This window comes from Piliocolobus tephrosceles, chromosome 11 (assembly GCF_002776525.5).
Source record: "Piliocolobus tephrosceles isolate RC106 chromosome 11, ASM277652v3, whole genome shotgun sequence".
NCBI classification, from domain to species: Eukaryota; Metazoa; Chordata; class Mammalia; order Primates; family Cercopithecidae; genus Piliocolobus; species Piliocolobus tephrosceles.
In genome coordinates, this window is record NC_045444.1 from 118,242,804 (window position 1) to 118,270,152 (window position 27,349).

At 44.7% G+C, this 27,349-nt stretch overlaps 1 protein-coding gene across 6 annotated transcripts; it reads left to right on the forward strand.

The window, feature by feature from the left end:
- On the forward strand, positions 1-27,349 carry COPS7B (COP9 signalosome subunit 7B). 6 transcript variants are annotated; one of them, XM_023193794.1, is made up of 8 exons: positions 1-380; positions 6,456-6,633; positions 9,287-9,362; positions 11,816-11,904; positions 14,562-14,764; positions 17,016-17,121; positions 19,331-19,383; positions 25,603-27,349. In XM_023193794.1, exons 2-8 carry the CDS (start codon positions 6,472-6,474, stop codon positions 25,733-25,735), a joined length of 822 nt encoding a protein of 273 aa, XP_023049562.1. In that variant the 5' UTR covers positions 1-380; positions 6,456-6,471; the 3' UTR covers positions 25,736-27,349. The 6 variants fall into 6 exon arrangements, with proteins under 6 accessions (XP_023049562.1, XP_023049566.1, XP_023049564.1 ...); XM_023193793.1 differs by lacking the exon at positions 1-380 and adding an exon at positions 3,485-4,464; XM_023193796.1 differs by lacking the exon at positions 19,331-19,383 and having other exon boundaries at positions 164-380.

The following is a 27,349-nucleotide window of genomic DNA, read 5'->3' on the forward strand; positions in this document are numbered from 1 at the left end:
AGAGGCTTTAGGGACCTGCTCCCGCAGCTGAGCACACTAGCCAGCTGAGACGGCAGCTGGTTGCACTGTGCTACGCGACAGAGACTACATTTCCCAGCATTCCAGCGGCGCACTCGGGGGACCACAGATCCCAGCGCACCACAAAGAGGTCCGGAGACTACAAATCCCAGCATCCTCTGCACTCAGTTCCTCTGTAACTTAGACTCCAGTGTGCCGCGCAGTGTGCGCAAATTCACAAACCCGCCCGCTGAGTTGGTGGTTTCGGAATCCCGAGACTTGAAACCCAGCGGGAAGACCCTTCTCACCGTCAAAAGAAGATGACAGCCCGCAGAGAGTTAACTTCTGTTTACATGGAACTCAGACATCTTCCGCAAATCATGGTAAGGCTGCTAACAACAAACAAAAACACTGATTAAACCGTGAAAGATAACAAAATGACTTCTTCAAATCGTGCTTGTTTGTTGGTCTGAGGCGCCTTTTACGTGTTTTTCAGGGTTTTTTTGCTGTATTCCTGCTTTGGACCGGGACAGCTATGGATTGTATACTCAGAATATCAAAACATAAAGGGACTTTGCTAATCTACCCCCTGTTGTTACGTACGAGGAAATTGAGGCCCAGAGAGGCGAAGGGATTGGCCACAAATCACAGCAAGTTCGGGCAGAGTTAGAATTCAGCCCTAAGTCGGCTGACTTGCAGTCTGGACTCTTTGCACCACACTAAGGAGGTGATATTTTTAGCAGCATGGCAATGTGAATTATTCTCCTTGAACAGTTTTCCTATCCAGTGTTGAAACACCCAGAATTAGGTAGCATTTATTTGGTGAATTTCTTTCAAGTGAGGGAGTGTGATATTTATTTTCAGCCTAGGTAGGACTTGGTGTTTTGTTTTTTGCCACTCAAGGTGACATTTAATGTGATTTCAGGAAGTAGGTAGAATTGCAGTGTGAGCCACGGTTTCCTTGGAAACCTCCTCTGTCCTCTTGGCCTTCCTTCCTCTGCCTGTCCCCTCTTTCACCCATCTGGGAACTCACCCAATTTTTTCTTCCATGTAATTCAATAAATATCTTTTCAGCCTGTTATTTGTCAGGCACTGAGTGAGTAAAAGGTGAAGGACATGGTCACTGCCACCAGGAAGATAAACATCTATTTAGGGAAATAAGGAGACTCCACTGAGATACAAGATGGAGTGTGATAAAATGGCATAAAGAAATGACATCAGAATGCTAAGGAGGCCCTGATGAAAAGGTTCATTGCAGCTGGCAAAACTTTAATGGATAAGGTGGCATTTGGACTTGAAGTTTTTTTCCATGTTAAAAAAGTTTTTTTTTTTTTTTTTTAATGAGATGTGACATACAGTATGGGAACAATTTTTGCATAGATATACACCCTTGTCCTCACTACCCAAATCAAGATATAGAACATTTCTAGCATGCCTAGTGCTCCTTCCCAATCAGTATTACCTTCTTACATATTGAGATAATCACTCTTCTGACTGTATCACCAGAGATCAGTTTTGTCTGTTCTCGAATTCCAGTTAAATGTAATAATACAGTATGTACAGTATGTGTCTGGCTTTTTTACTTTATCAATATTTTTGTGAAATTCATCCATGTTGTGTGTAGCCTTTTAACTGCTGAATAGTATTCTGTTGTATGTATACACCACAATTTACCTTTCCACTGTTGGTGGGCATTTGCGTTGCTATTTTTTGGATTATTACTAGCAAAGCTGTAGTGAGCATTCTTACATGTTTCTTTTTGTAGACACTTGCTCCCATTTCTAGGAGAGGAATTGCCGGTGTGTAGGGAGGGTATGCACATGATCAGTGATAGTAGACATTGCCAGTTTTTCAAAATGATTGTACCAATTTATGCCTTTGCCAGCAATATGAGAGAGTTCTAGGTGCCTCTTATCCTTGTCAACACAGGATTTTTGTTGTCATTCTTCTTAATTGTAGCCATTCTGGCTGAATGTGGTATCTCATTAAGGTATTTATTTACATTTTTCCTTATGTTGAGCACCTTTCAATATGCTTGTTGGCTAGTTGAACGTTGTCTTTCCTGAAGTGCCTATTCTTTTCCCAACTTTAAAAAATTGGGCTGTCTTCTTATTGATTTGTAGTTCTTTACAGTCTGGATATGGAGTTCTTTAATACATGCTTTGCAGATATGTTCTCCAAGGCGTGGCTTGTCTTTTCACTCTCTTACTGGTGACTTTTGAAACAAATTATATTTTTGAGGGATGGGGTCTCTGCTCTGTTGCCCAGGCTGGGATGCAGTGGCTATTCACAGGCACCAGCATTGCCCACTACAACCTCGAACTCCTGGGATCAAGTGATCCTCCTGTCCCCGCCTCCCAAGTAGCTATAGTAAGACTATAGGTGTACTCCACTGCATCTGCCAAGCAGAAATTCTTAATTTTAACATAGTGCAATAGTTCCATGTTTTCTATTATGGTTAGTGTTTTTTGCATTGGATTTCAGAAATCCTTGCTTTTCGAGTTGGTAGGTTTTTTTATAGGCTAATATAAGAGCATTCCAAAGAAGAGTAAGCTTGAGCACAGGCCTGGTGTCTGAGAGGGATGGTATAAGTTGTGCGGGGCATGGGAGTTTGGACTGTGAAGGGGGTGGGGTGCGACAAAGCTAGAGGACTTAGGAGGGAGGCACACTTTGAAGGGCTTTCACTGCAGCCATGGGCTGGGTGTGGTGGCTCACACCTGTAATCCCAGCATTCTGGGAGCCAAGGTGGGAGGATCACTTGAGATCAGGGAAGAGCAGCTTGAGCAACATAGCGAGACCCCATCTCTAAAAAAAAAACCAGAATAAATTTACCAGGTGTGGTGGCCCGCACCTGTAGTCCTAGCTACTTGGGAGGTGGAGGTGGTAGGATCTCTTGAGCCCAGAAGTTCAAGGCTGAGGTGAGCTATGATAGTACCACTGCATTCCAGCCTGGGTGACAGAGTAAGACTCCGTCTCTTAAGGGAAAAACCCCAAAATACTAAGTCCAAATTGCAGCCATGGAGTCTGGACATTATTCTGGAGGAAGTAGAGGCATTGCTAGAATTTCTATGAAGTCAAACTAAACTCTGTTGTCTTCCTCTCAATCCCATATTTGTCTCTCCTCGTCCATAGCCCTGTTCCCTTAACACCAGCTCCAGACAGCTCTGGCCTCCCAGGACAGAATCCTGGGTGTTATGCTCCCTCGCTCTCCTTATATTCAGCTGGTCACCAAGTCTTAGAGATTCTACATTCTACAGTCTAAATGTCTCCAACAGTGTCCCTTCTTTTTCAACGCCAATTGCTACTCCCTTTGTTTTTGTTTGTCTTTTTGAGATGGAGTCTCAATCTGTCACCCAGGCTGGAGTGCAGTGGCACAATTTCGGCTCACTGCAACCTCTGCCTCCTGGGTTCAAGCAATTCTCATGCCTCAGCCTCCAGAGTAGCTGAGATTAGTAATGCATCACCATGCCCGGCTAATTTTTGTATTTTTAGTAGAGACGGAGTTTCGCCACGTTGGCCAGGCTGGTCTCGAACTCCTGACCTCAGGTGATCTGCCTGCTTTGGCCTCCCAAAGTGCTGGGATTACAGGCGTGAGCCACCGCGCCCAGCAGTTGCCACTACGTTTGTTCGAGATCTCACAATGTCTTATCTAGAATAAATCGGTCCCCTCACTGGAGGTTTTCCCTGCCTCCAATTCTCTCCACATCCAATCCATTCCTAAAGCACCTAGCATGATCACTCTAAAAAGGCAATTATTCATACCTCTTCTTAGCTTAAAAAGCCTAAGTAGTTCCCCAGTGCCTGGCATGTGGATTCCAAGACCCTTGATTATCTGACTCCAGCTCTGTACCCCTCATTTCTCACTCTTGAAAACCCTGGGGTCAAACCACTCTGGGTTTCTTTTTGACATCAGTATATGCTGCACAGTGCAAACCTCTGTGACAATGGGCACTACTCCCTTTTTGCCTGTTTTTTCTTCCCCAACCTCTTGTCTTCTGTGCTTCCAAAGTGTTGTCATATGTTCCTCATAGCATTTAACATATTGGAGCTTTTGAGGGGAAGAACTTCGTTTTATCTTTGAGAGAGAAAATGCAGCCTAAGGGGAGGATTTGGGGCCCGGGAGGGCGATGGCGACGGTTGGGCTGCAGTACCGTCTAGGCCGCATTCCTCTCCTCGGGCGCCTAGCCACCCCGTCCCCGCCTGGTTCCCGGGCTGCAGCCTCTTCTCCTCCCCCTCATCCCCACTTCCCCACCGGAGGTCTAAGGGAGTAGACGCGGCGGGTGGAACCTTGTGTGGGCGGAACGCGAGTGCAGCGGTGGGAGGCTTCCGGGGGAGCTGCACGGGCGACGGGTCGGCGGAGGCAGAAAAGCGCCGGACGCCGGGGTGATCATGGACGCTTGACAACCTGCGGGCAGGCGCCGGGAGGCCGAGCCAGCGACTAAGAGGACCGAGAGGTGGCTCGGACAGGTAAGAGCTAGCGAGAGGGTGGACCGAGCGGGGCCGGCGCTCCAGGCTCGGCCAGACGATCCGGCCTAGTATCCGCCGCCAAGGAAGCCCGCGGCAGTGCCCGCCCCGCCCCCGCCTTGGGGAGCGCGCCCTGCGGCTCCTCACTCCACGCCTGCGGCCCTGCTTGGAGCATACCGCACGCCGTGAGGTCTGCTGCAGCTTGCGACCCTCAGCATCAGTGCTGTGGCTGCCTTCGCTTTCCCATCCCCAAACGCTGCCCGTTTGCCCCACTCCGGTCCATCCAAATAGCGCCCTCCCCTGACGGGAATTTATCTCCGCTCTGTGCCTAGCCTCTGGCCCTCCCACTCCAGAAGAAAGCGACTGTCTCCATCTCTTTACATTCTCTGCGCCCACAGGCTTTGCTCCTTAAGCCGAGATCTTTTGAAGGGACAATTTCTCTCCATTTCCCTACCCGCTCTCCACCCCCACCTCCTAACATTCAGTCTCTTGGCAGAGATCCCTATCTGTCTCTTCACACGGGTCCTCTTGGAAGGACCTTTTCGCTCCTCCTCTCTTGACCGTCACCGACCCTCCTTTCTTCCCTATTCCTTCCCTTCTTCCTCGTATCCTCTCCTCTTCTGTTTTCCCTTTCCCTTCCCTCCTCAAAACTCGTTGTTCCCCAGCACGTCACTTTTTTTTCTGTGTCTGGCCGGACCTTCTGAGGTAACCCTGAGTGAGGCGACATACTTGTTTTTCTAATACTGTGAAAGGGTAACTATTCTGTGTGCCTGCCAACACAAAACTTAGTTTCTCTTTCACCAAACTATTCTTCGAATTGTTCTTTGCTCCACTCTACTATACCGTCTTCCGTTCATTTTGTCACGCTGCTGTAATGGAGAAATCTTACCTGGAACTCCTGTACACTCAGCGTGTAATTAGATTACACAATTGAGGGACCCTCTTATACTTAATGTCTTCGGAGCGCTGATAAAATATTTTCACTGTGTTCCCAAATCTTTTTATTGTTTTCTTGAGGTTTTTTTTTTACACATTCTGAAGTCACGTTTGGTTAAAATGCCCTATCAGGAGGAGGCCGAATACAGGGATTTTCCCCCATGGTCTTACACAGCATGCATGTTCTTAGTTTGAGTATGTCGCTGTTTTTTTTTTTCAAAATGATGTCTCCCTTTACCTGTGCTTACCTAACTTGATTAAATGAGACATCTTTCTTGTTTGGTTTTTTGTTTTCCTTATCTGTCTGGCTGTAGATGGGATTCTGATAACACAGTGGGAGCTGTAACTGATTGCTGTTGCTTACATCTGGTGCCTCTGTGTATAGGTAGTATCCTCTATTTCTTATCCAGAATGTGTAACCGAGGTGGATATAAAACAGCTGCTGAGAAACTCCTGTGTTTTTCTTTAGGTCCTGGTCAGGTTTAAGGACTTAGAGGGTGTTGCCTCTGGAGGAGGGGCAGGTGGAAGTGAAATGACTTTTACAGAGTGTGTTTCAAACACCAGAATTTAGTAAAAGATCCTTTTAACTCCAGGTTGAACTCCACCCATCTCCCAAGGTGGTAATTGCATCTGGACTCAGGAACTGTTTTTTTTTTTTTTTAAGAAGACAGTCTTGCTCTATTGCCCAGTCTGGAGTGCAGTGGCGCGATCTTGGCTCACTGCAACCTCCACCTCCTGGGTTCAAGCAATTCTCGTGCTGCAGCCTCCCAGGTAACTGGGACTACAGGCATCCGCCACCAGCCTGGCTAATTTTTGTATTTTTAGTAGAGATGGGGTTTCACCATGTTGGCCATGCTGGTCTTGAACTCCTCACCTCAGGTGATCCACCCGCCTCGGCCTCCCAAAGTGCTGGAATTACAGGCATGAGCCATTGCACCTGGCCTGGTTTTTCTTTGTCAACACTATAAAATTAAAGTATTCTGGTGTTTGATTCAGCACTAACTAGGCATAGACTTTGCAAAGGAGAAGGAAGAATGACACAATTTTCTTTTGGACAGATTTCAAGGCCAGAGAATGGCAGGGGAACAGAAACCCTCAAGTAACCTCCTGGAGCAGTTTATTTTACTAGCCAAAGGTACCAGTGGCTCAGCCCTCACTGCTCTCATAAGCCAGGTCTTAGAGGCTCCTGGAGTGTATGTCTTTGGAGAACTTCTGGAGCTGGCCAACGTGCAGGAGGTAAGAACGGTTTTCAAACAATTTCTCTGTCTTTGTTCTAAGACTCTCTGTAATTCTCCAGGTTTCCAAAGAATTTCAATGCTGAAGTATTGTGAACCTGTGAGGTACCCTATTGAGAGAGGGATGGGAATTGGTGGGGCAGAGGAAGAGATTGAGAGGATGTCCTTGGCTCCTTTTATCCAGTATTTTTATCTTAACTTGGGTAAAATTAGATTGTTGCTAATAATAATCTAAAAGATAGTAAAAAAGTCAAGTTGATCTTGATAAATTACAAAAGTAGTGCTATAAGCACTGATGTTTAATGGGGGTAGATTCAGGCATTCTTAGGGACGAGAAACCTCCAGTGCATTATCGATAAGGAGGATTGGTCAGGGACACACAGCAGAAACTTACTGCTATTGAACATAAAATGGACATGAATAGGAGTGTATTTTTCTTGTGGAAAAGGACAGTGCTATGCCAAATGTGTTAGATATGACATGAAAAGCTAGGACATTTTACTTGTTTGCTTGCTTGTTATTAAAACCTTGGGTATCCAGTTTTGGTAATTGTGCCTCAAAAATGAGAAGATCCATTGAACAGAAGGAACAAAGAGATGTAAAGCAATCTATACTTCTCCACCTCTACTTCCCACTTTGAACATTTTTATTTATTTATATTTATTCACTTACTTGAGAAAAGTCTGTGAGCATCTTTATTGCTTTGTGGGGTTGAGGGTCATACTCAGGAGCTTTTGACGGATCGGTGGGGCAGGTCCCCTTCCTCTTCATCCTCACAGGCTTCTGGCTTTGCAGGCTGGTGCTGGCTCTGTGGAAGGCTGCCATGCACCGATCTGGGTGGTGGTGCCTCTTGTGGAGCATGTGCCAGATGCTGTTGAGAGTGGCCCTGCAGTTCTTGGTGGTGGCTATTTGCATATAGAAGGAGGTTTGCTTTTGTTAGACAGTTTATCACCTTCATGACCACCACAACACCTTTGCTGTTGGCTCCACACCCACAGTCAATTTTCACAGGAGTTTCAATGAATCTGTTAGTTGTAACGAAAGGAGTTGCTGGCCTTTCGTTACAGGATTAACGAAAAGGATTCGGAGCTGTGTGTCCACCTGTTCCTCTTGATGGGGAAACTGCAGCAGTTCCCCACAGCGCAGCCATTTCAGGTGCCCACTTATGACTCCTCTACCTGTGATGGTCAGAGATGAGAAGAGCCACTTTTACTTTTTCATTGTAAATTTTTATTTAATGTCAGGCTTGCTTGCCAAACTAATCTCTGTGAGGAGGTCTGTAGTGCTCAACATTGTTTCTTTAGAGCTGAATACATAGCCTGACACACAGTAGGTTTTCAATAAAAATTTAATTTGCCAGAAGTGGAAAATGAGTTTTATGAAGAAAATTTGAGAGAACTGGGTTCGTTTTTCAACACAAGAGATGACCAAAGGGTAATATGTTCCTTCAGGTTCATGAAAAGCCTGCATGAATATGCCAAGTAGTTGTTTTGTAACTGTGGAAGATTGGCTAAGAGGAGATGGTTGGAAAGTAAAGCCAGAAAGACTTTATTGACTTAGGCCAGGGGGAGAAGTGTTGGAGAATCTGCTCTGGAGAAAATACTCTTTTCCGGCTAGTTTTGTTAATTATATGTCTGAAAAGTGGGGGATAGATTGGATGGTCTTTACCAGATTTCTTCCCCTTCTGATTCAGGGACTTGAGGAGGTTTGTGGTAACCTGAGAAAGTAGCCTGAGGTATTAGGATGCTGGAGTTCTCCATAGGGTGCTTAGCAGACCACCTTTATCTCTCCATACATTGCGTTTTTCCTTATGTGAGCTGAGAATAAGCTGGTTGCCTTTCAGTGATCTGAAATTATAGATGCATTTCTTGGAAGCTTTATTTTTTTAAAGGCTAAAATTGAGTAGTATCACTAGTCCTGTTTAGAGTTTACTGGGCTTGGTAAGTTGGAAGGGTAACAGGAGCACGTTTGTGATTTAAAAACAAAAAACAAAAAACCCACCAGTTAACGTAATTGACAGCAGAGAAGTTCCAGGCAGAACAGTGGCTCTTTCGTTTTTCTTCTACACATGGCTTTTTGCCATCAGCATCAGTGAAGAATAAGTAATTTTAATGAACATTTTGATTTGGAGCAGACTGATACACTGGTTTTCTGTCCTAGCCTGGCTTTGTGTCGTGTCCTATGATGTGCTGGTCTCTTCCAGGGTTCATAGTCCACATGTAGTCCTGAAACTTGGAACGAACCCCGAGCTTTATTCACTTTGGGTTGGTGGTGGCTCATGCCATACCTACCAAGCTAGTATGTAGATAGGGCTGCTACAGTCTTTGTTTTAATGCAAACAGAATCTTGAGATTTGAACTCCTTCCAATGCTTAATGCTTTGTATGTGTGTGAGAGAGAAAAGCAGTTCCTTGGGCATGCTGTGTAGAAAGTAAAACATTCCTGAGGGGGAGATATTAAGTTTGGGGCTTTAATAATCTTCTTTATTTTTTCCCAAAGAATCAGAGTTGAAAGAGACCCCAGGGGCCAAGTAATCAAATAGTACAGAATAAACAGCCATGGCATCTTTGACACATGCTCACCCGTCCTCTGTTTGAACACTACAGTGATTGGTAGACAGTTTGGTCTGTGGTGAACTTTTTTTTCCCTCCTCAGCTTGCGGAAGGAGCTAATGCTGCTTATTTGCAGTTGTTGAACCTGTTTGCCTATGGGACATACCCAGATTACATAGGTGAGTTGATGAAGATCCTTCAAAAGACTTGTCTTAATTATGTTGCTCAGTTTGGAAGTCCATCAAGGTTTGAGATATAAAGCATGGCGTAGTGGGGAGACTTCTTGACCTGGCTCCCCATTTTGCTGTGCGTGGTAGGTGACCTCACAAAGGGAATTTTCCTTCTCACCTTTTATATTCTAGTGGGTAAAATGGGGACTGTGTGTGCTCATCCACAAATGTAGCCCTTGTTTATTTTCCAGACGAGATTCTTGAGGACTGGTGTTTGTAGGGCTCTTGGAGTGCTGTGAAGTGTCAGAATACCCACCTGTAGAATATTTCAACATTTTAAATATAAAAATAATACCAGCATATTGAAGAAAATTTGGAAAATAGATTTTTAAAAAGTCACTCATAGGCTGGCCGTGGTGGCTCATGCCTGTAGTCCCAGTGCTTTGGGAGGCTGAGGCAGGCAGATCACTTGAGGTGAGGAGTTTGAAACCAGCCTGGCCAACATGGTGAAACCCTGTCTCTACTAAAAATACAAAAATTAGCTGGGTGTAGTGGTGGGCACCTGTAATCCCAGCCACTCCGGAGGCTGAGGCCAGCAGAATTGCTTGAACCTGGGAGACAGAGATTGGGTAAGCTGAGATTGCACCGCTGTACTCCAGCCTGGGCAACAGAGCAAACTCTGTCAAACAAACAAATAAATAAATGTCTGTCATAGTTGTATTTCCATCAGACATTTGGATGCTGGACTTTTTTGTGCCCCATAAGTTTGTGTTTTGTATTACATAGGTGTAACTATGTATATAGTTTTATGTCTTGCTTGTTTCTCACTTATAGACATTTATCCATATTTTAAGTCTTTGTAATATTTTTAATATTTCATAACCTAATATTTCATAATCTACTTAGCCCATTTTCTGTTGTAGGGCATTTGAGTCATTTTAAATTAGAATCTTAAATATTAGGATGAGGTATTTGTGTGTCCAAACACTGACTTACCTTCTACCCAAACCATTTTTTTCTGGCTTTCCTACCCTTTTTTAATGGTATGACAGTAGCCTGATACTCAGGGTCTTCTCTACGATATCCCTGACTTCTTCTTTCTCCCTGGTCACTTCTACTTTGTACGGCTCTCAGACTGGACAGTTTGCCACTTCCTGGTACACCGCATTTTTTTCTGACCTTTCCTTTGTTCTAGGGAGTGTGTTCTATTTTTCTGTCCTCGCTTACTAAAGAGGCAGCATTGCACAGACTCTGTTACCAGACTGCGTGTAGCCAGTCTGGCTCGACTTCTACTAGTTGTGTGTTCATTGACAAATTAAGTAACCTTATGCAACTCAATTTCCTCATCTGTAAAATGGGAGTAACAATACAAGTCCATTATTCCTTACTTACATTCCTCGAAGCTAGATGTTTCAGAATTTAGAATTTTTGGGACGTTAAAAGGGTAATATGTGCATGCCTTTTTATGTAACATTTTCAGAGGAATGTGGAAACAAGTGGGATAAAAAGCCTGTGTCTGTTCAGGTCCAAAATTCTCACCAGGTGAATTTCAGCACCATGCTTAAGGAAAAAAAAATCAGTTTGGATTTAGTTTGTTGGAATCCAGAATTATGGTTAAGGAATTGAGGACACTTGGAATCTTGTGGGGTTGTTGTTAAGATGAACTGGATGTGTGTATGTATGTGTGGATCTATGTGATCCGTAAGACATAAAGCTTGCTATTTATGTTAGCTGCTGCAGCTGCTGCCCTTGCTGTTATTATCATTTGTGGTTATTATTGAAATTTTGCCTCTTCCTCGAGGCTCAACTCAAACTCCATCTTGTCCATGAGTTCTTTCCTTTTATCTCCCGTACCTCCCAAATGATACTGTTCTCTTTCTCTCTCCCCCTCCCCTTTCATCTCTTTCTCTTACTCCTGCCTCCTCCCTCTCCTTTCTTCTGGTAGCTTGTACCTTTCTTCTGGTAGTTCTGCCTTGCATTTGTAGCTGTTGAAGCATCTGATTGTAAGATGGAGGACAAGTCCAGGGCCATGAAGTTGCATACCTCTAGGTGATTGGTGGCCCTGGAGCTGTGCCATGCAGCAGCACTGGCAAAGCCCGTCTTATTCATCCTTGATTCTTCTCAGGACAGAGCATGCACACAACAGATGCTCGATGAAGATATGTTTAACTTAGCTGAATGTCACAAGGGGCACAAATAGTACTCCATTAAGATAATTGCCACATCATTTTGCTTGTTTACTTTTTAGGAGACTAAACTCTGTTTGTAGAAACTGAGTCTTTTCTCCTTTGGAAGTACATAGTCTTCCAAAGAAGACAGGAATATTTGCCAAATGAATAAGTGCAAAGTCATGATAGTGATTCAGTAGTAGATTTGGTTTGGGGAGTTGTTGAGCTTATTCCATAAAAGAAATCCTAATTTTATTTTGTGTCTTGATTTTTGTGGTGGGTGGGACTGAGCAGCCAACAAGGAGAGCCTGCCAGAACTGAGCACAGCTCAGCAGAACAAGCTGAAGCATCTTACCATCGTGAGCTTGGCATCAAGAATGAAGGTACGGTCCTGAGCCCTCGCTTGTCTTCCTCCTCATCCCAAGTCAGCTGTCTCATTGGCATCAATGAGGGAAGTCCTAGCTGCATATAGGAGAGTCACATCATAAATGCATAAAATTTGCTCAACAGAGGAAAAGATAAAATAGTGTAGACAAGTACTCTCCATTCCATACAGGAAAAGTATGCCCAGCAGTGATTGACTCAGCAGGTCTCAGTCCTGGCATGCTGTGGTGCTGCATGTGGCATGAGCATTTTGCCATATTAAGGGGACTGCTGGTAAAGATACACATTTTTCAAATAGCAAGGCATCTCAAGGCAAGTTAATAACTTTATCTCTTGCTCAGTGCACAGTGAACTGTGCCCATCCTGGAGGAAAAACTTGCTGTATTGGACTAGCTAGATTTTTTTTTTTTTTTTTTTTTTGAGACGGAGTCTCACTCTGTCATCCAGGCTGGTATGCAGTGGCGTGATCTCAGCTCACTGCAACCTCCGCCTCCCAGGTTTGAACGGTTCCCCTACTCAGCCCCAAGTAGCTGGGATTACAGGCATGGGCCACCCTGCCCGGCTAAATTTTTTTTTTTTTTTTTTTTTTTTGAGACAGAATGTTGCTCTGTCACCCGTGCTGGAGGGCAATGGCGCAACCTGGGCTTACTGCAGCCTACACCTCCCAGGTTCAAGCAATTCTCCTGCCTCAGCCTCGTGAATAGCTGGAATTACAGGCACCTGCCACCATGCCCAGCTAATTTATATATTTTTTAGTAGAGTCAGGGTTTCATCACGTTGGCCAGGCTGGTCTTGAACTCCTGACCGCAGGTGATCCACCCACTTCAGCCTCCCAAAGTGGTGGGATTACAAGCATGAGCCACCACGCCCAGTTAGATTTTTAATATACTGCTTTTCTCTGGGATTTTCAAGGGTTATTACACTAATTGGAATTTTGCCTCATATGCTAATTTTAATCCCTAACCTTGTATAAGATACCAACCACTCCCCTATACCTCTAAGTCCTCTCCCACAGTTGATTTAGAAGAAGCTTTGCAGCCAGCTGCTCATAGCCATAAATAATGAAGGTCTAGATTTAGTTAATTTATAGTTTATTTTGCCTCTCTGTCTAATCCCAGCTTAAGTGTCTAAGTTTCTGTGGGACTATGCCTTTTAAAAAATTTGGTTTTAGCATTTTCCCTCCATGATTGAGCTTCAGAGATATTATTTTTCTTTCTTTCTTTCTTTCTTTTTTTTTTGGGGGGGAAGACAGAGTTTTGCTCTTATTACCCAGGCTGGAGTGCAGTGGCGTGATCTTGGCTCACTGCAACCTCTGCCTCCCAGGTTCAGGCGATTCTTCTGCCTCAGCCTCCCGAGTAGCTGGGATTACAGGCGCCTGCCACCATGCCCGGCTCATTTTATATTTTTAGTAGAGACGGGATTTTGCCGTACTGGCCAGGCTGGTCTCAAACTCCTGACCTCAGGTGATGTGTCTGCCTCAGCCTCCCAAAGTGTGGGGATTATAGGCATGAGCCACCTACCCGGCCTTTTTAACTTAAAAAAAAATTTTTAAATTGAGACACGGGTCTCACCATGTTGCCTAGGCTGGTCTCAAACCCCTGACTTCAAGTGATCCTCCCATCTCAGCCTCCCAAAGTGTTGGGATTACAGGTGTGAGCCACTGCACTTGGTCTGTCTTGTTCTTGGATTGCAATTTCAGTTGCTGAAATCATTTTATCTGATCTAATGACACATTTCTGATTCTCAGCCTAGCATTTCAGGTGGGAGGGCTATTTTGTTGGGAAATGAGGACCTGACCTTTTTTCTTGTCCTGATTGTGGACTTCTCAAGTGTAGTAAAGAAGTAACAGTGACCCTTTTCCTCATTTCTGCAACCTGTCATTGTAAATCCACCGACTGCCCGTGGATATCTATGCCTTTAGCTGTAGAAAACCCTTCTAGGTATATTTGCTCTCCTCTCTGTATGTATCTTCCTCGTGTTTGTTTCTACAGATTTGATCATTGTGTTAATGTTCAAACTAGTAGTGATGTGGCAAAGGATTTGCAGAAAACTAGAGTCTTGGAGTCATGCAGAATGTTGGTACAGCCCAATAAAGAACTATTGTTGGGGAATTCATATTGGTTGTAAGTGTCTGAGAAAACAGATACAAACTTCAGGATGACGTCTGAGCTAGCAGTACCCATTGGCCACCTATAGGTAGATGTGCTGGCCTGCAGGTTTTTTTGTTTTTGTTTTTGCACTCTGCTGGGCAAGTAGACAGTTCTTTCCAGTGACTGGGATCTGCTGGAGATTTATGGTGATCTGACAAAGTCTGAAAGCTTCCAGAAGGTGGCAGAGTGGCATATACTCAGTAGTTCCCTGTCTCTCCACTGGTACAGGTTTTTAGGATCTCTGCAAGTATGCTGCAGCATGTGAAATCTGAAGGCTGGGTGAAGTCAAGGAGGCAGAGAACCAGGAGGTTGCTTTCTTAGATGTTATTGGGTCTTCTAGGTCTCATGGTTCATTTATCCACCTCTTGTTGCCCTAGCTATTAATAATTACCACTAGCCTGCATTTCCCGAGCCTAGAGGCAGCTGTTGGCTATGTGAGTAATACCTGCATTTTCGCTAATGCTTGCCAGATGGTTTTTATAATGATCTTATGGCCTTATCTACAGTGTATCCCCTACTCCGTGTTGCTGAAAGACCTGGAAATGCGGAATCTTCGGGAACTAGAAGACCTCATCATTGAGGCTGTCTACACTGACATCATCCAGGGCAAGCTGGACCAGCGAAACCAGCTGCTGGAAGTGGATTTCTGCATTGGCCGTGACATCCGAAAGAAGGATATCAATAATATTGTCAAGACCCTGCATGAATGGTGAGGCTGAAAGGAGGAGGGAGATATCTAGCATGTCTTTTGTGCCTCTCCTTGCAAAAATGTGATTTCCTGGTGTCAGCTGAGGGTTTGGGGTGGGCCTGTGGCTACCTGGGAACTGGGGCTTAGTGAGCCAGAGAGTGCGGCTACATTTGTGATCACAGCTGTGCAACAACAGGAGTCATTTCAGGCCTCCTGGTGCCTTGGTTGTGAAATAGTTCTTGCCTTAAATGCAACTGGGCGCTATTTAAAAGCGGGCTATAAAATGCCCAGGGTTAGCAGGTGGAGTCTGTGTGTCCTAGCTGTGTGAGGCTAGTCCTGCCCTTTCCAAACTCACACTCAGGTTTGACCACACTCAGAAGGCTAGTGTTTGTAAAATTCTTTCTTTGTTTTTATTATTATTTTTTCTATCCCTGTTGAAGTTAACATGTTTATAAGATTCTTTGGATAAAAGAACTTATATTCAAAATCAGTAACATATTGGGCTAATGTTTGTGAAACACCATGAGGGACATGGAAGACAAGGAGTGGGTCATTTTAACTTGGAATCCAGACTCATACAAAGAATATTTGATAACTATATTCCAGTATATAAAAAGCATTGGGACAATTGTGTTTTCTCTGGTTTAATGGAATTTGATATTTGCAAGAGCTGTCACACATTCTACAAGGATTTACTATGGAGTGATTTAAATTATTTGGGGCTTATAAAGTCAGATGGACTGATTGGAGAAGTTTTAGCTCAGTTTTGAAGGAGGGCCAGGGTTAGAGTATACCTGGAGGTGAGGAGAGTGTGTTCCCAGGCATGCACATGGCATGTTGGGAGCCGTGAAGCAGAGCCGGCGAGCTTCATGCACAGGTTCGGGAGAGAGAGAATCTCTGCTCATCCCCGAGGAAGCATATGCAGAGAGGACCAGTGCCACTTTGACTCCTTGGGGCCTGATGCCCCCTGAGTTTCCCTCACTTCAGCTACTCTTACACCCCAGGACATGTGTTGCTCACCCCTCACCCCAATTTCTGTCTCAAGTGTAGCCCCAAACACCTCTATACAACATCTGACACAAGCAGAAGTTTTCAATAGGTTACAAAACTTAGAATAAATAAGAAATAAACTTAGAAATACCCCAACACAAAAATGGTCTGGCACACAAAATCTAGTTTCTGAACCTGCCAAAGTTGGCTGTCCTATTCTGTTTTTGACATGGCTGACACAGCTTTTCATGTCCGTAGTCTGGTTTCCTGTTTTTAAGCCCCCAAAATGTTTGACATGGAGGTACCAGACTAACTGGTTACCACGGGATGTTTACTAGTAGAGACTCTTACAACTCATTTTTAGGCACTGGAGGTAGATTGAAACAAAATTGATAGGCTGAGGGGTACCACATATATGGCAAAATGCTCACACTGTTGGATCTTAAGTGGAGGGTATGGGGATATTCATTGTAGTCTTTCAACTTTTTTGTTTTTTGAAAAATTAATAGTGGAGAAGATAAAATAGGGGTATGGCAATTAGGAAGCAACTTAAACTTCTGAGAAAGGAGGAATCTTCAAAACAGGATGCTTTTAGAAAATCTTTTTTTTCCGTTGAGAAAACTGTTGAGAAAAGGACTACTCATTGCCATCTATAAAATCTATTTTACCTTTTTTTTTTTTTTTTTTTGAGATGGCGTTTCACTCTGTCACCCAGGCCGGAGTGCAGTAGTGGTATGGTCTCGGCTCACTGCAACCTCTGCCTCCCGGGTTCAAGCGATTTTCCCGCCTCAGCCTCCCAAGTAGCTGGGATTACAGGTGCCTGTCACCACACCCGGCTGATTTTTGTATTTTTAGTAGAGATGGGGTTTCACTGTGTTGGCCAGGCTGGTCTTGAACTCCTGACCTGGTGATTCACCATCCCCCACCCCCGGCCTCTCAAAGTGCTGGGATTACAGGTGGGAGCCACCACACCCAGCCTGTCCTACCTTCTTTAATCATATGTGCTACACAACCATCTTCCATGAGTTACAAAGTTGAAAATTAAAGCTGTATTCTAAGAAACTAGCCCCAGACTACCATATTTGTCTCCTAATGTCCTGCATTATGTATTTAGAAGTGCTTGTCTTTGGGTGCACGTGAATGGGCAAGAGATGTGGCAGAGGGAGTATTAAAGGAGGTCCCTGTAAGATACTGGGGAGAGCTATTGGGGAGGAAGATTTTGGAGCCTGGAAGAGACTTCCCAGGCCATTCTGCAGCTCAGGGCTGGTTTTCTGTGTTGTAGGTGTGATGGCTGTGAAGCAGTTCTGCTGGGCATCGAGCAGCAAGTTCTGAGAGCCAACCAGTACAAAGAGAACCATAACCGAACTCAGCAGCAGGTAGAAGCAGAGGTAAGGAAGGAAAGGAACGTTTGTTTCTCTCTCCAGGGCATACCTGTTTATTCCTTTGCAGTGTTTATGTTTTTGTTTTGCGAATCTTGGTGTAGATGAGACATGCAGTCACCAACAAATGGGCCTGGGTTAGGTGCTGGGGTACAGGGATGAGTGTGACACGGCTCCTACTCTTGGTGTTCTCTCTTTTTTCCGATTCCTGGTCAGCATAGGGTGATCGATCAGGCTTGGAGAACAGGGAATGTTGTAGTTTCAGTACACATGTACTTTGCAGCTGTAGAGCAAAAGAAAATGAGTTTGGGGATGGATCTTAAAAATGAATAGAAGGATGGTGGTAAGTTACCAGGTAAAGTGGAGGGAGGGGTACAGCTGGGTAGGGGCGTGTGGGGCTTCAAGGCCCTGGGAATATTCTTCTTCTTAAGTTGCGTGGTGGGCACGTAGTTTCATTTTATTCTTTTTGTCTGAACTGTACATATATATTATAAATGTGTAAAATGCATGACATATTTCATATGGAAAGAAGAAAGGGATAAAATTTGGCAAATGAGCTGCAAGTGAAGTTAAAAGGATGTAAGCGTGGTTTTAGTGACACCTGGTTGTTGAGGAAACATTTAGCTTCTTGGACAGATGTAGGCCCCAGCCTTTGCGTTATGGGCATTTGTGTACCTGTAACCTGATACATGAAGTGACCTCACTTCAGAATTTATTTGGAGCCCTGAAAATCAGAAGCACTGATTTTCCGTAACATTGGAAGTTCTTTTCTAGGGTGGATGGGGGTTGAAGTATTAATGATACTTAATGAATTTTGAAAATCAGGTGTCTAAGATTGTGGCAGAGTGGGACCCAGAATTGCAGCTAAGAAGCATAAGAGATGAGTAGATGTGCCTTTCAAAGGGGGATTTGTGAAATTTGGAGTGATTCCCCATACTGTTATACGCACTTCTTGAAAACAAAACCTGTATCCTATTTGTAAGACGAGTTCCTGGTCCCATGCCTAACCCATAGTAGGTACTCAAATGTTCAACTGAATATTTCTGGCATACCATGAAAGTGTGTCAGTGGACTGCTGAACTCTGCTTTTCATGAACTTGAGCTAATTTTTTTGAATACAAACACACACCACCCTATATACATATACTCTGTGGATGTTCAATTCATAGACCATGTTTAATCCTACTAGCCAAGGAAGTATGAGGCTGGGTGTAGTAACTCACACCTGTAATCCCAACACTTTGAGAGACCGAGGAGGAAAGATTGCTTGAGTCCAGGAGTTCGAGACCAGCCTGGGCAAGGAAGTATGAACTGTATTTAACAGCCCAAAGCAAAGACAATTAGGAAAATCAGCCTGCTGCTTTTCTAATAAGCTGTGCAACCACTCTCTTGATGATAGTGGCCTTTTCTCTTGGGATTGAAGTCTGAACAAAGTAGAAAGGGCTGACCACTCTCTCCTTTCTGTTTATTCTTCCCTATAAATCAAACTCTGTACAAAGTGAGGTTGGGAGGCTAACCACACTACCGAATCTTTGGTATCAAGGTCACTAACAAAGGTGAATGATACTAGTTTTAGAATGTGAACTGTTCAAGTTTATTTTCATGATAAATAGCATCCGACAAAAGAAAGGTGGGTGTGCACAGAGCTATTGTAGACACTTGGCTAAAGTTTGAGGCACTGACTAAAGTTTGAGGCACACCATGTAGTTACACAACAGTGTAGACTCTTTAAATTTTGGTTATTTAAACACAGAGGGTGGGTGTGTGCACTAGCAGAGCCTGGTGCTGCCAGCAGGTGGCGGTAAGGATTTAAGTTTGAGAAAAAATCTGAGGAAAAGGCCAAGGCCACCTCCACCACCAATTAAAACAATCTATTGACGTAATAATCTTTTAGAAAATCTGAACCAGACCAGTATGTTCTGTTCCCTGAGCATGGCCAAAGCTTAGGGCCTTGTCATTTTTCCCGTTTAGCAAATGCATGATCTGGCTGCTAAGTGGTGGAGGCTGCTTGCCACCTACTTGAGGCACACGGAGGGTACTCACCACATAGCTACTGACTTGAAAGGAAAAGAAGTCTACGAAGCACCAGGGTGATTCTGTTGTATTTTGTTTGTGTTTATGCTTCTGTTACCCTTGGCCTAACTTTTAAAAGCCAATTTTGTCAACTGATTGGTGATCTTTTCTTTATTTGTCCTTAAATTAGATTGTTTGTTTTCAGAGGGAAAAACGTGAAGTCCCCCTCCTGAATCTTATAACAGCAGCTTTCTTCTGGTGAGTTGTAGCTTTAAGAGCCCTCCTTACTGAAGTCAGCCCTATCACAGACTGCGGAAGAATATTCTGTCCATTTAGGCTTTTGTGGAAACCCATGTTAGGTCTAGTTCCAGCATACCTGGGGGACCAGTAGGAGCTTTTTCATTATTTCTGAGAAAGCACTCTGGTGGGGAGGTAATAGAGCGTTACAGAGTGCTTCCACATTTAAATTTGATTTTGGAAAGTATTTTCTTTTTGAGAGACTGTCTCAGTCTATCACCCAGGCTGGAGTGCTTGGAGTGCAGTGGTGCAAACACAGCTCGCTGCACCCTCAACCTCCTGGGCTCAAGCAGTCTTTCCACCTCAGCCTCCCAAGTTGCTAGGACTACAGGTGTATGCTACTACACCTGGCTGATATTTTTCTTTTTTTTTTTTATGGAGAACTGGGTTTTGCTGTATTGTTCAGACTGGTCTTGAACGCCTCACCTCAAACTGTCCTCCCACCTCTGGCTCCCTCTTTGTTGGGATTACAGGCGTGAGCCACCATGCCAAACCCACTTTTTTTTTTTTTTGAGATGGAGTTTCACTCTGTTGCCTAGGCTGGAGTGTAGTGGCGTGATCTTGGCTCTCTACTGCAACCTCTGTCTCCTGGGTTCAAGCAATTCTCATGCCTCAGCCTCCTGAGTAGCTGGGAATACAGGCAGCTGCCACCACGCCCAGCTAATTTTTGTATTTTTAGTAGAGACAGTGTTTCGCCATGTTGGCCAGGTTGTTCTCAACTTCCTGACCTCAAGTGATCTGCCTGCCTCGGCTTCCCAAAGTGCTGGGATTACAGGCCTGAACCACTGCGCCCGGCCTCATTTTTCTTTATATTTGGATGTGCCTGTGTCTGATGTTATATGGAATGTTAATTTATAACTATTGCTACATTTACAAAGTAGGCTATATTCTAGTCATGGAGGTTGTAAAGTGTAACTGGACAAAGTAAGCTCTGTTTTCCATTATGTAGAAAATCCCCTAGGAGTTAGTGACAATCTTAAGGTTTATACAGTGCACCAAAAGTATGCTTCCTGGTGCCTCTTGGAGAGGAGTGCTCTCTCCATCACCCCGTTCTCTTTTTCTCTGTAGCACTTTTCCAACTGTGCACTGCATTTCCTCTCGTCTGCCTTTGCTTTGCGCCTCAACTGAAGGAAGGTTTCCTGTCACAGGAAGCTCTTTCTCCTTTTGCCTAAATATTTAAGGTCTCTGATGGAACTAGGCTGCATTTTTGCTAGCAGTGCAATCCTACTTGAAAATTTCTGAGGTTCATGTTTTGAGGAGCCTGTAAGCCAGGCCACTGGAGGAAGAAAGTCATTAAGGACTCTACCAAATTTAGGTAAAAGAAGACAAGTCTGTGGGGATGATATTTGTTGTCAGTTGAAGGGTGGCTCTGTGGAAGAGGAATTGGAATTCTTAAGAAAGTCTACAAGGCCAAAATGGGTTTAATTGGTTGACATACCTGAGTGGCCAATTTGGAGTCCTAGAAGGAGCTGTCTGCGCTTACAAATGCCCAGCTACTGGAATAAACTAGTTGACTTTTTTTGTTTTTTTTTTTTTTGCTTTTTTTTTTGAGACAGAGTCTCGCTCTGTTGCCCAGGCTGGAGTGCAGTGGCGCAATCTCGGCTCACTGCAAGCTCCATCTCCCAGGTTCATGCCATTCTCCTGCCTCAGCCTCCTGAGTAGCTGGGACTACAGGCGCCTGCCACCGCACCCAGCTAATTTTTTGTATTTTTAGTAGAGACAGGGGTTTCACTGTGTTAGCCAGGATGGTCTCGATCTTCTGACCTTGTGATCCGCCCATCTCAGCCTCCCAAAGTGCTAGGATTACAGGCGTGAGCCACCGTGCCCGGCCCGAAGCTAGTTGACTTTTAAGATCCCCTTCCACTAGGAGAGTCTGTCAGTGCTTCAGAAGTCTCGTTTGTGTTGTGTGTTATAAATGCAGCGGTAAAGCTGACTTGAGCAAAGTGTCTCTGTAACGGATCCAGTGTGAGGGCCATGGCCCTGTCCCGGCCCAGGCCGGGCCTTTGTGGAGGATAAAGGGCTCATTTCCTAGGCTTAGAGACTTGCCCAAGAAGCCCTCTTTTCCTCTGCAGGATGTTTACATTTTGCCTCAAAGTGGTCACAACTGTAGAGGACTTAGATTTGTCAGCAGTCTTATTGGAGGAGTGAGGTGTATGCATCTGAAACACGAAGGAGATGCAGTGGTGTGGGAGGCCATCGAAGAGTGAGAGGCACTGCCAGGCAAGTACAGGTTGAAGGGTGGCAGATCAGTGTGGGCTGCAGCAGTCAGGGCAGGTTGTATGGACCAGGTGCTCAACTCTCCAGGCAGGATCAGAAGGGCGACCTGGGGAGGAGCAGTACCCGCCCCCTCCCAGGGTACATGAAAAACAGAAGGGCATAGGGGGAATGACTGCTTCCAAGTGTGGTGTGGGGGATGAGTGTGGCTGAGATGGCTTGAATGCAGGGCATGTGTTGAGTAGTGGGAAGGAAGGTACCTGATCTTGGTATTTCAGAATTGGAGAAAAAACTAAGTTTTTCCCTGAGCCAAGTCTTATTTCTTTTTATTGCATATCAGGGTTACTGACACCTAAAAGAACTGAATGAGAGAGCAGTTTGTACAGGAGAAAATTGCTTGAGGAAGTAAATAGGCATCTGAATGACAGGGGAAAACGTCCATGCTTCTGTCTACTTATTTGCTCAAAAGCTTTTGACAGGATCTTGAATCTCAAAGGCTTTTAAACAGAATTGAGTCACCATGAGAGAGGGAGGCTGCGTTATGGTAGGGAGTGGCAGTGCAGAAGTGAAGAAGGCTGACCCTCCTGTGACTGCAGACGGGCGATGCGCGGGCTCCCTCAGGACCAGAGTGAGAATGGCGAGTTCGTGGCTTTGTGAAGGAGAAGCATTGGAAGTGTTGAGCTTTGAAAAGAGTAAAACAGCAAAGCCTTTGGGTGTCGGTTGAACTGGTCAGTTGCTGAGAGACTGGCAGCGGAGCATTGCCTTTGGTGAATGTGCCACAGGCAGAGTTTGCTCCTTGGCTGGCAGGTCATGGACTCATCACTCAGCCCAGCCATAGATACTCTGAGTCCAAAGCTAGCCCAAATCACCTTGGGCCACTCTAAAGAGAGAAATAAATGCCGGTGTTACTTTCTGATAGACCGGTAATGACTTTATGCTACAAAAACACAGGTGAAGCAGATAGAAAATATAACCATTATTTGGGGATTAATGCCTTTTCCTTACTCTTGCAGGGGTTATGAGACTGTCAGTAAATCTAAGACATGTTAAATGATGTAGAAAACTATTTGTAGTGTAAGCTGATTGTTTAGTAAAAATTATTATACAAATAACTTGAGGAAATAAGGCTAAATAGTGTTTATCAGCCAAGATGAAATTAGGAATTTTTTTTGGTTTTGTTTTTTAATTTCTAATAAAGCTATTTTGCCAAATGGGAAAGGTAATTATTTGCTTGGAAAGATACCATTTTGGAAATACAGTCCTTGAAACAAAAACTTGTTAGTTTTCTAATGTCTTACTTGATTAAAATTTTGTCAGCTTTTGGGGAAACCTTAAAACACATTCCCTCGGTAATGTAAAATTGCAGGATCTTCTTTGGAAGTCACAGGTAACTGATATGCAAATAAATAAACTAAAGTCACGCCCTTTTTAACCTCTTACTATCTTCTGGATATTTCGAAAATATATCAAACCGGAGAAGTCTTAGAATGTTATTTTATAAAGCAGTGTTCCCTGAGAAATCAGATTTCTTAATTTTTCCTCCAATGTCATCAAAATATGCCTTAGCTGGGATGACAGTACGTGTCTGTAGTCCCAGCTACTTAGGAGGCTGAGGCAGGCAAATTGGTTGAGCCCAGAAGTTTGAGGCCAGCCTGGGCAACATAGCAAGATCCCATTTCTATTAAAAAAAAATGCCTTAAAGTAAAACAAATAATATCTCTTTTATCAGAGAAAGAGTGATAAGCCACTGACTTGCTCCATATCATTCACTCACCACCTTGCCAGGTGACTCACTGAATGAGATACACCAAAGCAGCAGTGAGCCTCTGGGAGGGTGAGATGCCTCAGGTTCTGGGTTCCCAGATGGTGTTTTCTTGTCTGGCAGGACACTGGATAAACCCAAAGATGACTCCCCTCTCTGTTTATTTTATATATATATTTATTTCTAGGCACTGGGTCTTGCTGTGTCACCCAGGCTGGAGTACAGTGGTGTAATCATAGTTCACTGCAGCCTCAAACTCCTGGACGTAAGTGATCCTCCTGCCTCAGCCTGCTGAATAGTTAGGATTATAAGCGTGTGCCACCACACCGGGCTAATTGTTTTTGTCTTTAATTTCTTTTTGTTGTTGTTGAGATAAGGTCTCACTTGAATGTCACCTAGGCTGGAGTGCAGTGGTGCAGACATGGCTCACTGTGGCCTCTACCTCCTGGGCTTAAGCGATCCTCCTGCCTCAGCCACTTGAGTAGCTGGGACTACAGGTGCACGCCACCATACCTGGCTAAGTGTGTGTGTGTGTGTGTGTGTGTGTGTGTGTGTGTGTATTTATTTATTTATTTTGTAGACAGGGTCCCACTATGTTGCCCAGGCTGGTCTTGAACACCTGCTCTTGAGCAATCCTCTTTGCTTAGCCTCCCAGAGTACTAGGAGTATAGGTGTGAGCCACCATGCCTAGCCTGCCCTCTGTAATGACTGTTCCAGCCCACAGTCCTCTGTCACTCTCTCTTCAGAAAGGCTACAGTGTTGATTGAGGTTACAGAAGTTTGGGGCATGGCTCTTCCCCCCCGTCTCAAAATAGTGACAACAGAAAATAATTTATGATCTAGTTAAGGTGGATTCTGCAAATTTTTATCTCACTCTCATAGCATTGTTTTGTCTTTGCATTTGGACTGTCTCTTACTTTCAAGCTCATGAGATATTCTGACTGTTCAGAACTTTTGACCCTGACAACTCCTTTTCACTGTGTAGAAGACTGGCTGGGTGTGGTGGCTTATGCCTGTAATCCCAGCACTTTGGGAGGCTGAGATAGGAGGGTCAGTTGACCCTGGGAGTTCAAGAACAGCCTGGGCAACATGGTGAAACCTTGTCTCTACAAATAATTTTTTAAAAATTAGCCAGGCATGGTGGCAAGCGCCTGTGGTCCAAGCTGCTCAGGAGGCTGAGGTGGGAGGATCACTTAAGCATGGGCAGTTGAGGCTGCAGTGAGCTATGATTGCGCCACCATACTCCATCCTGAACAACGGTGTAAGACTCTGTCTCCAAAAAAAAAAAAAAAAAAGACTAAAAAAGCTATTACTTATTTGACTGCACAGTTCTTCGCTACCACCACCATCCTCTTCCTGCTGTTTCTTCCTCTCAACGAACTGAGGAGCAAAGGTTTGGAACAGTCACTTTTCAGCAGGCAGTATAGCAGTACAGATTCAAATGTAAAATGTAAATCCACTTTGATCTGGAAAGCTCACTTCTAGGAGTATCTTCCATAGATGTTCACAGAAGTATGCAAAGGTAAACATAGAGGGCTGTTCAGAGTAGCACTGAAACCCAAACTAGGAACCAATTAAAAAAACCGGAGAACCCTCCCAGTAGAATAGGATTCACATGTCACAGAGGAGATCTGTTCTGACGTGGAAAAATGTTCAAGAGCTGCTTAAGTATTTCCAGTCTGTACTTCATTAAGTGAAAGAAACGTATACTGCACACGGTAGTGTCATAGCATTTTGCTAGTACTTTTATTACATTTTCTTCATTTCTCACTTAGTTGGCTGAAGTTCATCATCTACTGGTTTATTCAAGAAGGGGTCATGGAGCTGTATTCCCAAAGTTTTTATGAAACTATTTGTGGTTTTATAAATGAATAACAGTGGAGTGTAGAATTCTTGGGTCTGTCTTTTTCTGAGGACATTTTAATCACGACTTTGTTTCACTGTTGGTATTGTGCCTCTTTGCTAAATGGTCCCCTTCCATTTGTTTCAACCAGGAGAGCATTAGTCCCACTGTTTTGCTCGATTCATTTCCACAAATCTGCTGTGAGTAGCCCAGGCTTGTTTCTCCTCATCTGGATTTCTGAAGAGAATTTCAGGTTTTCTTGTAGAGGATTTTAGCTTCCTGTCTGAAGTGAAGACATAGTGAGAACAAGTTTTGGTGAGCACATACAGACTGAGCACTCCAATTCTCTATCTCCCCACCAGGTTACCAACATCAAGAAGACACTCAAAGCCACCGCATCCTCCTCGGCTCAGGAGATGGAGCAGCAGCTGGCTGAACGGGAGTGTCCACCTCACGCTGAGCAGAGGCAGCCCACCAAGAAGATGTCCAAAGTGAAAGGTCTGGTCTCCAGCCGCCACTAGGGCCGGCTGGGGCAGCTGGCACTCACCAGGCCTGGGTCAGGTGGGGAGGGGACACCAAGGGCCCATTTCCTCCCCTCTCTACCTGCAGTGAGTTCCAGACCTGCCCGTCCCCTCACCAGCACCTCCCCACCCTGTTGGTACTGTTCCAGAAAAACTGTTAACTCCCCCTCACCCACTCCCTCCTTCCCCAGTTGTTCCCTTCAGACTCAGGGGCTCCACCGATGCCATCCCACAGGGTCAGACACTGCCCAGCTTCCCTCCAGGAGGTTCTTGTCTCTGTGTAAGGGCTTGTGTTCCTCCCAGTTTTTCTTTTGCTCCATGTCATTTTGTCAGGCTGGTTATAAGCTGGAGGCAGCTTTAACCAGCCCCCAGGGATGATTGTGAAGGAGGCCCCTCCCCTTGTGAGGAGGGAGCGCTCCTCTCCAGCCCCTCCTACCACAGTCCTCACGATGGTGCAGCGATCTCTAGCCAGGCGTCAAGATGCGCTGCTTTCCCTCTCCTGCCTCATCTCTTGTTGGCAGCTCCAGTTCAGGCCGTGGAGGGACGTGATGCTGGGCTATGTTTACTAAACCCACGGGTTTTCAGCCTCTTAAGCCCAGCTCCGATCTCCAATTAGTTGGGAGCGCTGGGTTGACTAACCTCTGGTATCTGAGCACAGACAGAGGGTGCTGTGGGTCTGCTGGGTGGCAGAAATGGTTCCTTCCGGCGTGGCATTCTCTCCTGGCCGCTCCTCCTGCTGCTCTGACTACTCAGCCTTGTTTTCGGTGTGTAGGCCCCAGCTGCCCACTGGAACTGCCGGCTAATGCTTGCTCTCCCGAGATCTTTAACTCCTCCTGGCTGCACCTGGGTAGGGATGGTGGCACCGATGCCCCTCTGTCTGCTGAAGGACCTGTTGCTGCTTCTGTCTTTTCACCCCTCCTCGGCTAATGACCTAGAGCCCTCTGATGATGGCATTCTCCTGGCAAGAGAAAAGGACTTAACTAGACTTCTGAACTTGAACAGTTTCAGGTTATATTTTAATTTTTTTTTTTGTACAGGTTCTGATTCTAATACATTTCAACATGGTTTTGTCCCTCCTCGTGTCAATATTTGTTATAGACTAATCGCCGGGGATTTTTCACCTGGTTGGAGGGTGGTGTGTGCGTGTGTGTGTGTGTGTGTGTGTGTGTGTAAGTGTGTAAGGGGAGGTGGAGGTCCTGGACTGATACTAAAGTTCATTGAGGAAAAAGCACATTTTACAACAAAAAAAATAAAGTATAGATTTAATGTATGTGACTGGGGTTTGGGGTGCATAAGATCTTGAGGGGCTGGGATTAGGGTGGTTCAGGAAAATGTGATACTGTTTCCCCATGTTTAGCCATGGTCAAATAATGGATTTCTCCTTTTTCTAAAATGTCCAGCAACTGCCTACTGTTGATCAAATGTTGAAGTATTCTTGTTTCCTTTTTAAGCCAATCCATGTGCCCATATAACATTATGCCCAAGTGGAGAGTTCACTTTAATTTCCAAAATATGTTTCATGAAACCCCCTGTCAGATACTTTGTGGAAAAGGGGTTCTGTTATGAAATAAATGTGGCACTTCCTGCA